Source organism: Pocillopora damicornis, chromosome 1 (genome assembly GCF_964200805.1).
Source record: "Pocillopora damicornis chromosome 1, jaPocDami1.2, whole genome shotgun sequence".
Lineage (NCBI taxonomy): Eukaryota > Metazoa > Cnidaria > Anthozoa > Scleractinia > Pocilloporidae > Pocillopora > Pocillopora damicornis.
In genome coordinates, this window is record NC_142670.1 from 10719905 (window position 1) to 10732770 (window position 12866).

Here is a 12866-nt window from a genome sequence, read left to right on the forward strand (position 1 = left end):
TAAAACGCACGAATCAGTTGAATGAAATCTTATTTCTGTACAAAAAAGCCTGTTAAAAATAAATTAGTCATTCTTTTAAGTTAAGAGCGACGGTCAGGAAATATCGACCAAAATCTTAATTTCGTGGCAAGAGTTGAAAAATCGCTTTCTTTCGTTTTTGTCCATGAATAGCTTTTAGGTAGATAAGATACCTGATGTGGATTGTTCCCGCCAAAAGCTTTTTATTTTTTAGAAAAATTAGAACATCCGTTTTTGTGGTCGGAGTCACAAAATTGGCTAATCATTTACGTGAAATTTGCATACATCAACTTGCCTCTCGTTCGCAAACAAAATCGCACGTAGAAATTTGGACACTTTATTTCAACAGAATCACTGTTCTTCTTTTACTAGAAGATTCTTTTAGAGCAAAAGCGACACTCACCGAGCAGAAATTATTCAAAAATGAGGAATAGGTTTTATGGATAACAAAAACTCCGTTTTGTTATTGATTTTCGACGGCAATATTGCACATGTGGTATAACTCCAAATTGACTTCATTCTAGTTAAATCCCACATTTAGACATACATCTAAAACATACCTGCGAATTAGCTTGGGTTATTGAAGGAAATCTCTATAAGGCGGTATCGAAGTTAAGGAATTTTCATGGTGGGTCGTCGGTAATTGTGTAAACACTTCCAGTTTCGAAATCCATGAAACTGGATATTTGATCCCCAAATACTCATTTTTCTTAATCCTTGTAGGTTTAACAGTTGCAAAGTTGCGTTTCTACTTAAAGAGTGAGATAGAAAAGCCAAACTGGGTGAATTTTAGCCATTTTGAAACGCTAAACTCTATCGACCGGAGACTCGGCGTGACGAATTGTTTCGTGACTAAACGTGATATTTGGGAGTCGATCAGTCACGGAATCACAATATTAACAATGCATTTCTTGACGGCGTATGAGAACAGTGTTTTGAGGAAGAAAAAATCGATCGTCCTAGACAATTAAACAGAAAGGTAAAAGATTCAAACCAGAAGGGGCTCCTGATTCAAGGTTATGTCTTGACATCAGTTGCGTGACGGCGAATATGGAAATTATATGCGCAAAGCGCAAGCTGTGAGGTGGGGGACGGGGAGGGGATCAGGGCAGCCAGAAAAATAGTCTTTCATGGAATAAATCGACGACATAATAATCGCTAAAAAGACTCTAAAAACGTTGCGGTTTTATTTTTGAACTTCTCTAAACAAAACTACTTATGCCATTACCAGGATACAGGAGTCGAGTATCGGCTCCTAGAAAACCATATCCGAATCTTACTCTATACAACTTCATTCTTTCACTTTAAAAGACGAGCAAAAAAAAAAGGAAATAATGCGAAATATTTGTTATCAACCATTTTAAGCACGCAACTTGTGCTGCACCTATGTTTTTAGCCACTATTGTGAAATACTGCACAAAAATTGACTTCTCGGTGGAAAAACAGCGTAACACATAAGACACAAATGTACCCCCTGTTTCAAAACCTCGAAACAATTTTCTGCTCTGCCTCGTCAAAATCGGTTAGGGAAATTACGCTAGCTAATGGTCTCCTACGAAGATAATAAGGCGTCTCGACGGATCATCATATTGACAATTCTACATGTATTTATGAAGCAGATAACAACTTAAGCAATTAATTTTGGTCCGAAGAGCACTCTCTTATTTTGTTGTTAACAGGAATGTGCCGCTGAAGAGGATATGACAGGGGTCTTCCTATATGGGAAGCATTAAACAGGGTAAACGTTGCGGTGCGCAGTCTGAATGCAAAATACCAAACATTTTTTAAATCTAACTCTACCTATAACTCTAAAAAAAAACTGGATTCGGTTTGTGAATTAAATGAATCATGGCCAGAAATCAAGGACAGCCAGCGGTTTTGACCGTACGCTAATTTTTAGGGATTTTGAATAGCTAATAAGGATTTATACATTCGCAAAATGGCGGGGAAGCGAACGTATACTTTTTACCGTGCAGTTGATTTACAATTTTCTAGCCTCAACTAATTCTACTTGACATATGTAAAAACAAATAAATGCGAAACCTAACACTGGTTCTAAAGTCCAAGCTGTGCAAAATCTAACCTGAATCCCTATTAGACAAGCACCAACCCTTTGCTGATGCTTCCCTGTGATAGTTCGATCGTGACAAAACGGGGCTCCCTGTGTCGCTCTGGCTTGGTAACCTCTCTGTTTTGAAAATGGCGGCTGATCGAAGGAGTTACTTGAAAAAGTCTCCAAAATGCCTTCTTTTTCGATCGCTTCGTGCAGTAATGGCGCAGAGATTCACTCTCTGGAATTTCTATATTTCAGGGAAAAAACGAACTGGTTTAGCAAAGAAGTTAGGCCTCTAAAACCGTACAAAAATGAAGATAAACATATCCTTCAAGAACCAGGACGTGGGGAAGGAAAAACCGACATCTAATGACCTTTTTTCTTGCTTAAAGAGAAGCGCGTAGGCAATATTACAGACTCTCGTATGGCAAGGAAAGCCATCTTTTTATGGTGACTCACGGATCAACTTTGGGAGCTTGACACATTGCCAAATGAACATGACTGAAAGCCACGATCGCCTTGCGAAGGTTTAGACGAGGGGAAGTGAGCGATTCTTCGTCTAACTTTATTTATCCTTAAAGTTTCTTTTCTCCCCATTAATCCTTTATATGGTCGCCATATTTAAAGAACGGGAAAAGTAAATGATGCGCATGCTCCAGCGCCATGTTGTCCTCAATTTCTGGCCATGATGGGGATTCTGTAATGAGTCATCATGATAACAAGTTGGGTCCTGTCTTGATAAGGATGGCAAAACGAATGTCCTTTTTTGTCTTAAAAAGGTAAGTGACTCAGCGGCATAGGCCCACCTAACGTTCCCATAAGAACCTTCAATTTCCCAGGTTAAGATCTCTTTTCAGGGAAATACGAAAAACATCATCCCAATACAAGAAGATTCCCGTCAGAGCAGGGAAATCACACGAAAACCTGATCATGTCATTTTACTGTTGACACGAGCAGTTGCTGCAAAACGTGGTCAGTTTGTCGACGTAAGGCCTCTTCAGTCTGACTGTTATATGACTAACGTCTAAATCAAAGTGCTTGCACAATCTCTTCAGCATTTTTATGCTAAATTTGTTCAGTTTACCTTGCTTAACAAGGTCACACATATTATGACAGTCAAACACGATTGGATGTTGTAATGAAACTTCCCTCCGTACTTGATTTGTTAGGTCCTCAAGGGAACTCTCGAACTCCGCGGCTTCGTCATCATTTTATTCTGTGTCATCCTTGTCAAGTAAACTCTTTTGGGTAGCAAGGCGACTGAAAAAGCTGCTTATTTGTTGGCTGGTAAGGAACTCATCGCTGCTGAATAAGCGTTCTCCGTCATTTCCTCTGGCGTGCATCATTTCTTTTGCAACAACTACTGGGTCAGCTTTGCGTCCCGTGGTCTCACCAATATTGAACTTTGTGGATAGGTACTCTTTCTGCTTTACATTAAAACGTGTTCTTCGGTTCTGGGATGATCTTAATGCCCAGCCCATAGGGAGAGTAGACTGTAGTGGCACTTGTTTTGGCACTTCCTGAACATTTCGTACACAGGGAACGCCCACCGTTTGAACCTCCAGTCTCTCCGCATATCCATAAACAGCTTGGTCTAGGAGTGGTTCTCGTTCGAGAGAACGTGTGTGTTTTCCGGAGTCTAGGTGTTGCTGCAGATTCGAGTAACGTTGGTAACATTTGATACATCCCTCTTCCGGACATGAAAAAAGACGAGCGTTGGAGGTTTCCGTTTCTGTTTCGTTACTCGAGTTTTCACAGGAACTATCTTCCTCGCTCTCCTGTCTCGGAACAGTATCTTTACGCTTGGATTTTCCAGGAGCAAAACTCGCCGTGACGCCTTCCTTATTTACGTCCGTTAAGTACGGAACTTCCGAATTTTCCGAGACGTTCAGCTTATCCCAAGGAGTGTATTTCCCTCTGCCAATTCTGTATGCTCTCCAAACTCGCAATCCCTTGTCATCGTACTGTACATTCGAAATTGAACCCACTCCATCAAGCTTGATGTTCAAAGAAGCTGGAGCTTTTGGGGGTCCACACGAAGTCACCCTCACTGAGGACATTCCACCGGCTGACAAAATGGCTTCTTTCATTTCTTCTGACGTTTCAATGTTGTTTCCGGAATTCAGGTAAATCTTCATGTGGGATTTTATGGCTGCGGACCTTCTGTCGCAAGCCCCTTTTCCTCCTTGAGGATCGCGAAAATCCATGCGCTTCACAGTCACGCCGTGATGTTTACCAACCATCTGAGCAAGGCTGATTGTGTTACCACAATGGTAACACCCGGCGTTGTCCTGCCAATAGTATACTCGCTGTAGGTGTGGCATGACGTCCTTTAAATCTTTGAGTACGTCAGACATGACGGACAGTACCGCACAGCTGTCTTGACTGCAGCTTCTGAAGACATGGCACATGGTAAGGGTTTCGTACTTTCCAGCATTACTTGTGCTTTCCTTTCTCATGGCGACAGACACGTGCCAAGGAATTCCCCGTTTCCCAAACCAATCGCGTTGGCTTTCACGATATTTTCGAGGAATAAACTTCATGGCCCAATCTTGTACAAGTAGAACCGATGCGTCGTCCAAGTCTCGGAGGATGTCTAGTCTTGCTTTATCTTGGTTCACCGAACGCAACAAATGAGATTTCCAGGCAATTATATCACGTTTTGCTTTCTCGGTCATGAATGCGAGCTCTTCGTGTATTTGGCCTTTGGAAAGATGTTCAAGATTCACCGCCATCATCTTGATTGCTTTGTCTATCTCCTCTATAGTAACGGCAAGGGAATTACACTGACCACAAACGTCGCTATGATCATGGGCACATGTAGCCTGGTAGTCAACATCTTTAGGGTCGCTGGGAGCAAAAACGATGCAATGATCTGGAATACTTGAACTCTCTGATACGTGAACCTAAGTGATTAAAATGTGCGCAAATCCTCAATTCTGAGGAATATTTACGTAATGCATTTATCTAATGCTATCTTCTAAAACATTTCAGAACCTAAGTATTGTGAAGCTGAATGCCGTAATATGGCTCTCAAAACTCGGTTGCCATGGTAACGTCAATGCTGACGTACATGTGACAAACGACTTTAAAATGTCCCCTGATGATTTTTAGGAAAAGTCGCTAGGTTTGGTGCTCAAAGCTTGAGCAGTTTTGAAGTTATTCAACTTTTAAGCGAAGGGGGGCTTCAAACCCTTCCCGGTCTAAGTAGGGTTAAGGGTGTGAATAAAATAGAAGAACGCATGGAATGCCACGAGTAAACGTAAAAGCTAAACCTCGCTCAACTTTTACGTTTACGTGCGACCTTTCAAACATTGCCTCTATTTAAATTACGCTCCTAAAAGCTATATGTGTATGCACGTGAAATTTATGCGACAGTGAATCCACCCTTATTCACCTACCTAGACGCGAGCAGTAACCAATTATAGAGCACTCATGTAGTAGGCAGTCGAGTAACATTCATGATACACCTACGCCAGGCGCGCAACAAAATTATTTCCCTTTTTCACTTTCTTATTTTACCTTGAAATCAGTCTTGAGGTACCGCTTTGCCTCTTTTAAAGCTTCCTTTTGTGTTTTTGCCCATGTAAGACCCATTCCGTTTTCCCCGAGCTGGTGCACAACGTTCGCAAGATCTTCAAATGCCTGCGCACCAGAACAGCTTACGTAATCTAACCCTTGCAATGACTTGCGAGTCGAAGCGGAACAAACATGCAGAATTCTTAGCAGTATACTGCGACTCATGGGTGTGAAATCATGCTCGGCAGAATATTTTTGGTACTGGCAAACGATTCGTTCAGGTATCATGTTCCGTACCACATTTGGAACTTGGATGACCTCGTTAGTTGACAATGTTATTGTCTTGGCTCCGAATGGAAGATCTTGAATTACATGGGAGCTTGTGATAAAGTCTAGGAAATGCGCTAATTTTGCTTCAGGTATGAATGACTTCGTTTGTGCATTGGTTGGCACCAGTTTTGCACTGCCATGGACTGCAGCATGCTGCCTGGCGACCTTAAACCGATAACTTGTTAGGCCTGGGATCCACTGTTGAATTGTTGCCAAGCTAACCTTATCCGCCATTATGGACAATATCTGCCTGCGAGAATCCCACTCGTTTGCATTTTTGTAGCAGTTTGCCAGCGTGTACATCAATTCTTTATCCAAACCACTAGAACAAGTGTGATTTCCAGTTTCATTCTGTTTTGAGGACATAATAGATTCCCAGAGAAGATCTGGATCATTAGGCGCTATTTCACCAAGAACAGCTGAAACCGCTTTCTTGGCTTTGCGCTCATGCAGTCGTCTGGTCCTTCCACTGGCATCGTTCCAAGGTGTCTTTAGGGTGTACCTAATAGGACTAACGTCTCGACTTCTTAAGAAACTGTTAAGGTGGTCAATAGGTTCTTCCGACTTCATTCCTGTAGTGCTTGTCTCGGTTTCTTCTAGGAGGGTTGATGGTAAATATAATGACGTTTCTTGATCTAGTAAGTCTTGTGCTACCACCGAACAAGGAGTACTTGCAGCAATTGGAAGGTTACACATCACGCCCTAGACAAGGACACAAAATAAATATAACGTAAACTGTATTAAAGAAAATTAATTGGGTACATAATTATCAAAGTTAACCAACACTTAGACAAAGATCAATAATCCCTCCTGATCTTTGTTGCCTTTATTATGGACCAAAAATAAAACCTTTTTTGCTACCTTCATTTATGATAAAAAGTGCCTAATTTATCACATAAAATACCTTTCATTATGACAAATAAATACGAACTTTAAAGCGAGTGGTAAAGGAACCCGGAATGGTATATTGGAAACCCAAAACGTTTTTCTGGGCGTTATTCACCGTATCCTTAACCTTGAGAAAATCATATGAACTCGTATCCCTTGCAGTATAAGGTAGAGGGATGCGTGTATGTAGGTAGGGGCAAGTGGAAGCAAAAATTGCAGTTTTTTTAAATTGAACCCTTTATTCTTAAAAGAACAATTTGGCCTCAGCGTACCATCGCGGACTACGTGGTCTTTAACTTATTGCCACTGCTTCAAGTTCTCAGATTTTGGTGAGAATAGAAATAGAAAATCCGCTGAATAAATTTCAACTGTGTGCAGACGCAAGGGCGACATAAAATGCACGGGGTATTAAACCTCTTCATTATCTGCGGAACTCAGGAGAAACTGACGTATAAGGCACAAAATAAGCATATGGCATTGTTTTCTTGGACACCAGCACACAGTCTGAGGTCTACGAAATCGGTTAATTTGTGCTCTCTATCCCTATTCGTTACATTTTAAGGAAAGGCAGCAAGGAAACGGGGCCTGCTCAAGCAGACTTTGTGATGATAAGGTCCCTATCCATTTTTTTTTTTATTTTTATCTTTTTTGCCCAGCGGGCCTTGTTTGGTGCCACTGTTAATAACACTATTTCCATTGAGTGCCAGTTCAGAACTTACAGAAGTCTCGATGGTCTCAGTTTCCTCGTAAGAAAGGTTCTTGGTCTCCGGAAGCTTTGTGGGCAGCTCCCCTATTTTCTGCATGTCAAGATTAACCCGGCAGTTGCGACAAATACCTGTTGAGTGAATCGATGGAAAATGCAGGTTTTTGCTGATACGATATAATCACTATTCTGAACAACTACTGTCTTAATTTACACAAGTAAGGGAACCTGTTTTAAAAAACTTAAATGATAGATTTTCCTGCCCTTTCATATACTTCAACTCTTCAATTCCCTACCCTTTGATTTACCTGAAACCTGATAAAGGTACCCTTTAGGGGCTGAGTCTCCCTGTAACTATCTATAGGCCATCAGGGAATCTGCTTTAAAAAGCTGTAATTTTAGGAGTCCGGTGAAGGCTTCTAAATTTACCTTTTTGCTGCTACAATCACTAATATAAAATGTTCGAATAATGAAAGGAAAAGAAGCACGTAAATGAACAAAGGCTATTGAATTTGCGACCGTCACGGCTACCTAATTATTGAAAAAGTCAAAAAAGAAAAAAAAAGAAAAGTGCTTACAAAGTGCTTTAATTGAAGTGTCAGATTGGACCGCCATTTTAGAGCTGGTCTGTTTGGTTGAAAAAGATGAAAAATGATGTATTCATACCTGAACCAACTGGAATAAAAATTCCCAGTTTCTTCCATATCAAATAACAAGCACTTTTGCCAAGTCCTCTTTCTGCCTTTGCGTTTTTTTGGGCTTGTCCGCCGTGCTTCGAGATTGGCGGAGGAACTCGGCACAGATTCGATCCTCGACGCCACCCAATACCAAGAGATGAGCGGTGCCGGGGACAAATCGTTAATTCCGAAAGGTCTAACTCCGAAGAAAAGGATGTAGATACTCTTCCCAAAATAAGTTCGATTTCGGTTTCTACGTCAGTTATTGACAAGGAAGACTTATGACCCGCGATGTCTCTTTTGCAGTTCAGAAATGTAATAACCTCAGTTGATCTGCTCCTATCTCTGGGGTCATAAGAGCAAGAACCGCCGACTAAGGATCTAAAAGAGCACTTAACGTCCATGATGACACAAAGCTGGCAAAACAAATTCACTCCAACTTCGCTAATTAAATTTTCCCTCTTTGCATTTAATTGACTAATTCAATTTACTACGGCTAGTGAACTGCTTCGAGCTTTAGCCAACTCTGTCATTTCTTCAACAAATAATAAAAATGAATCCTCACAATTGAAGAAAATATCAATTTAAAAAGCATTTATAATTTTTGTCTTTCTGTTCCGATTCTTCTGAAACCAAAGGAAGCGAAAAAAACAAGTATAAAAGTTAAACAGGTTAGCCGAGAGCTAATCAAATTACATCCTGATATTTATCAGGGAAAACATCTTACACTGAAAAGGGAAACTTCCACCTTAACAATGAGATATAACAACCTCTCTTTGGCCGACTACCTTTTTTTCAATAAAAAAAGGACGAAAAGCTCACATCAGAATCGTTTTCAGTACGCTTTCGTGTATATTCCGGCCTGCTGTGTAAAAACTCCGCTTGACGTTATGGTCACGCAACAAGAATTGTTTACTCAGCCTTTGTAAAAAAATTTGAATGAATTACGGTCATTTCAAAACCTTCGCGTGAGGCGCTGTAAAGAAAACCCATGCTGATTCTAACATATTATCAAGGACAACCTTAAATCCCTCTAATGACATAGTTAAAAGGAAAATCTGAATTATATCACATGGTGAAAAAAACATTTGAATTAAGGAGGTATTTGCGGGATTTTTCACGTTTAAAAATACAGCACTTTCCTGCGCGTTGTTTGCTATTTATGAACAACAATAAAGATAAGTCATATAGTTTCTGGGAAAGTACGGCACTCACTCTATCAAAATTCGGTGTCATGATCCTTTGAATCGTTTTTCCTTGAAGACCAAAAGTCACTTTAAAATATCAATTTCACACTTGCTTGCGGGACCTTTCGGGATCGTCGCGGGTCAAATTCGTTTTTCTCAGTTTTCTCAGAATTAAAGCGCTCCGGAAGAAAAAGAAATACATTAAATTTTTTCTATTCTTAGTAGCATTTTATAGTCAGAAAATAAGCGAAATTCATTTTTCAACTCTTGCCACTCAATGGTCGATATTTCCTGACCGTTGCTCTTAAGTGTTCAATGTCAGTTTCAAATACTTTTGCCCCCTACTTGGTAAGAGCCTTAACTACTCAAGAGGTCTCTATGAGTAAACATTTTTTACAATCTTCATTAACGTAATTTATCAATAACATTGGTTAAATAGTACTTTTTTTTGTCAGTGGCGAAAAGAGGACTATAAAAATATCACATCCTGTACGTGATATTTCCATCGGAAGATAACAGGTAAATTAATTTAGTTTGCTCCTTACCTCAGTGAGGTGGGTTGAGACCTTGTATAGAGGAGAGTATTGAAAACTGTTGTGACCTGCTTTAATTATTGATTGTGTGGATGTAATTTTAAGAACAACACAGGATAAATATTATCATTTTACCCAAGCTAGAGCTGTGTTGGAGAGAGACTTATCGTTGAGAGCAGAACATATTGTATGCAGTAAGTTGCTGGAAAAAGTATTCGGAGATGTATTGAATATTACAAACTGGGTGATTGAGAGGCTTCTAACCACATTAACTACCTTTCGTGTTTACTTTCAGCTTATCAAAAAAACTTTGTTTGTTTAGTGGCCCTCATATCTCGTCAAGAACAACGTGCAATGTTTTTTAATAAATTGGGTCTTTCTTTAAAAACGAAAATTTAACTGTTTCTTGATGCCTTAAAATCTTATGGCAAATGCAGCTAAAAAGTTGCTTTTCTACTTTTCGTAAAAGCAGCAGTTTTACAGTTTCTAACGTTTAACATCGCTTACATATTCTTCATTGGATAAAGTGAAACATCATTTGGTGTCCAAATTGGGCAGAATTGTGACATGAACTTGGCACTGAAGAAAGTTTGACGTTGTGTTTTACTTATTTGATACACAAGCAAAAGAAATTTCCAGCACATTCGTCTCTTGCAGACGAGAACGTAACGCCATAGAATATTCACGAAGAACCCAAAACATTCCATATACCTGAAACATTCGTAATGAACGTCTCTGAGAACTTCTAGTATATATATATATGTATGTATATAGTGTATATATATATATCTTATAGAGCTATATGTATCATAGCTCTTTTCTTCTTTGTCCAAATTGTGACAAAATTTTCCCATAAAGGTTAGCTTTAGTTTGAAACCAAAACTTGAATTGCATCTGCATTACAGCTTCTTCTTCATTGTCCAATTTATATCAAAACTTGCACAAAACGCTAAAAAGAATTCCGAATTATGGTAGCATTTCAGTACACGTTACACTAAAGGCCTGTCTTCAATCTTTTGACTACTGTATTTTATAAACTAAAGCTAAAGAATTCTGTTTGCAGTATAAAGCTTTAATTTCTTTGCTCAATTTGTGACAACATTTACACTTTAAACCTACATGTTAAATTATTCATACTTTTGAATACTTTTTTTGAAACTAAAACTAAAGAATTCTCTTTGCAGTGGAGCTCTTTATTCTTTGTCCCATTTGTAATAAAATTTACACAGAGCGCGTAAAGGTTGACTTCAAGCTTTTGAATTCTTTATTTTGAGACCAAAACCAAACAGTTCTTTAGAACTCTGGCCATGCAATGCATGAGAGGTGAGCTCAAAATAAATCTATATTTGAAATATTACCAAAGCAATTTTTAAAGAATTTCTAATTAGGATTACAATTCCTCTGAAGTACCTGTTAGAACCAGAAAATAAATCAAACTATAAACAACGTTTTTATTCTCATCATTTTATTTTTAGATAAGGCTCTTCTCGAAGACGGTAGAATAGACACCAATTAATCTTGAGCGACTAAATCTTGCTCGTAAACAGACAGTGAAAATCCTAAAGGGGGTAAGTTTCCAAAGAAACTGTAAGACTGCGTCGGTATTAGAAAATAACTGAATTTTATCAACTGATTTGATAGTGCATATAAATCGGCCATCGTAATAGTTTTTACAGCTGACGTTTTGAGCGATAGCCCATCGTCATTCGCTCTAACGAAGGGTTAGCAATCAAGAGGTCAGCTTTAGTAACTCTTTACAGCGGCCATCTTAGTTATCAACTCAGTTGATAGAACCAAATTATCATGAAAATCATAGTAAATTTTCAGGACAACATACCGCTACGCGGATTTCACACGTTTAGTCTGTTTTACCGTAGTGATGAATAATTTGAAAGGAAATTCCTGGTGATCAGATGTCGCAGAGAGCACAAAATTGATTAGCCTACGTATAGACGCACCCGCCCCACCCAGGTGAAACGGAAGCGAGGAAACGTGTTACCTTGCCTCCGTTTCATCTTATATAGCAGCTACAGGTTTTACAACCGGCGGCCAGTTGCATTATTCAAGTAAAAATATATTTTTTACAAATTTGGTTGACTTTTTTATTTGCCTTTATTTCACTAAAGCACAATAAGTTGCAAATGATTCAGTGAGGCTATCACAACTGCTATGGGAATTTAGAGCTCAGCGCTGATTTGTGATTAAAGACTAAAAAATGGATTCATTGATAACGCAGCCACTGACGAAGAAAAAAAAACCGCGAACGACTGGGTTTAAGGGAACAAAGGTTAATATCAGACATCAATATACATGGAAAAAGTCTCGCTGCCTAAATTTAAATAATGCTACTTAAGTAATGGTTAAACTAAGTGAGAATTGGGAGACCCGCAGTACTAAATTTACGCAACGTTACACTTGGGGATGTAAGCGTCTTGTGGGCTGTTTTGACTTTTTGTAAAATAAGTAACTTAAAGATTACACAAGAATCCAGCACCAAACAAAGTATGTCACCGAAAGGACAGCGTATACAGAGAGAGCAATTCGACGAAGCCGTATCTTGCACGACAAATACTGAGTAGCCAGATGGCTTCAATTGCATAATCAGTCATAATTTATGCGTCGTGCTCTTTTCGGCACGGTGCTCTATTCGGCATTCTACAGACTCCAGGTAGGTGAGGTAACCTGCCTGGCCATGATCGAAAATAGCCCGTGTTTACATTCATTCTTACAAGCCGGGATCCCGGGGTGAAGTTTCTCGAGGTTGTTGTCGCGCTTGAACTGAGGGAGTTAAGATTTCTTTACGGCGACGTGTGGTAAAACGTTGGCGTCTTGTTGAGTTCAAAGTAAAACCGCGATTAAATTTCTGTCGAGGTTTCATTGCTAAGAGGACGTAAAAGTCGGTGTTTCACGTTTTGGTTCTGTATGGAACAGCTAGGAAATTTACAAAGTTATAAAACA

At 39.4% G+C, this 12866-nt stretch overlaps 1 protein-coding gene across 2 annotated transcripts; it reads right to left on the reverse strand.

Moving 5' to 3' along the window:
* Positions 1-394: 394 nt before the first annotated feature.
* Positions 395-8674, reverse strand: LOC149051926 (uncharacterized). 2 transcript variants are annotated; one of them, XM_089198687.1, is made up of 5 exons: positions 8178-8674; positions 7528-7643; positions 5594-6622; positions 3229-4977; positions 395-2318 (listed from the first exon to the last, which is right to left on the reverse strand). In XM_089198687.1, exons 1-4 carry the CDS (start codon positions 8590-8592, stop codon positions 3283-3285), a joined length of 3255 nt encoding a protein of 1084 aa, XP_089054813.1. In that variant the 5' UTR covers positions 8593-8674; the 3' UTR covers positions 395-2318; positions 3229-3282. The 2 variants fall into 2 exon arrangements, with proteins under 2 accessions (XP_089054813.1, XP_089054764.1); XM_089198638.1 differs by having other exon boundaries at positions 3156-4977.
* Positions 8675-12866: the final 4192 nt, after the last annotated feature.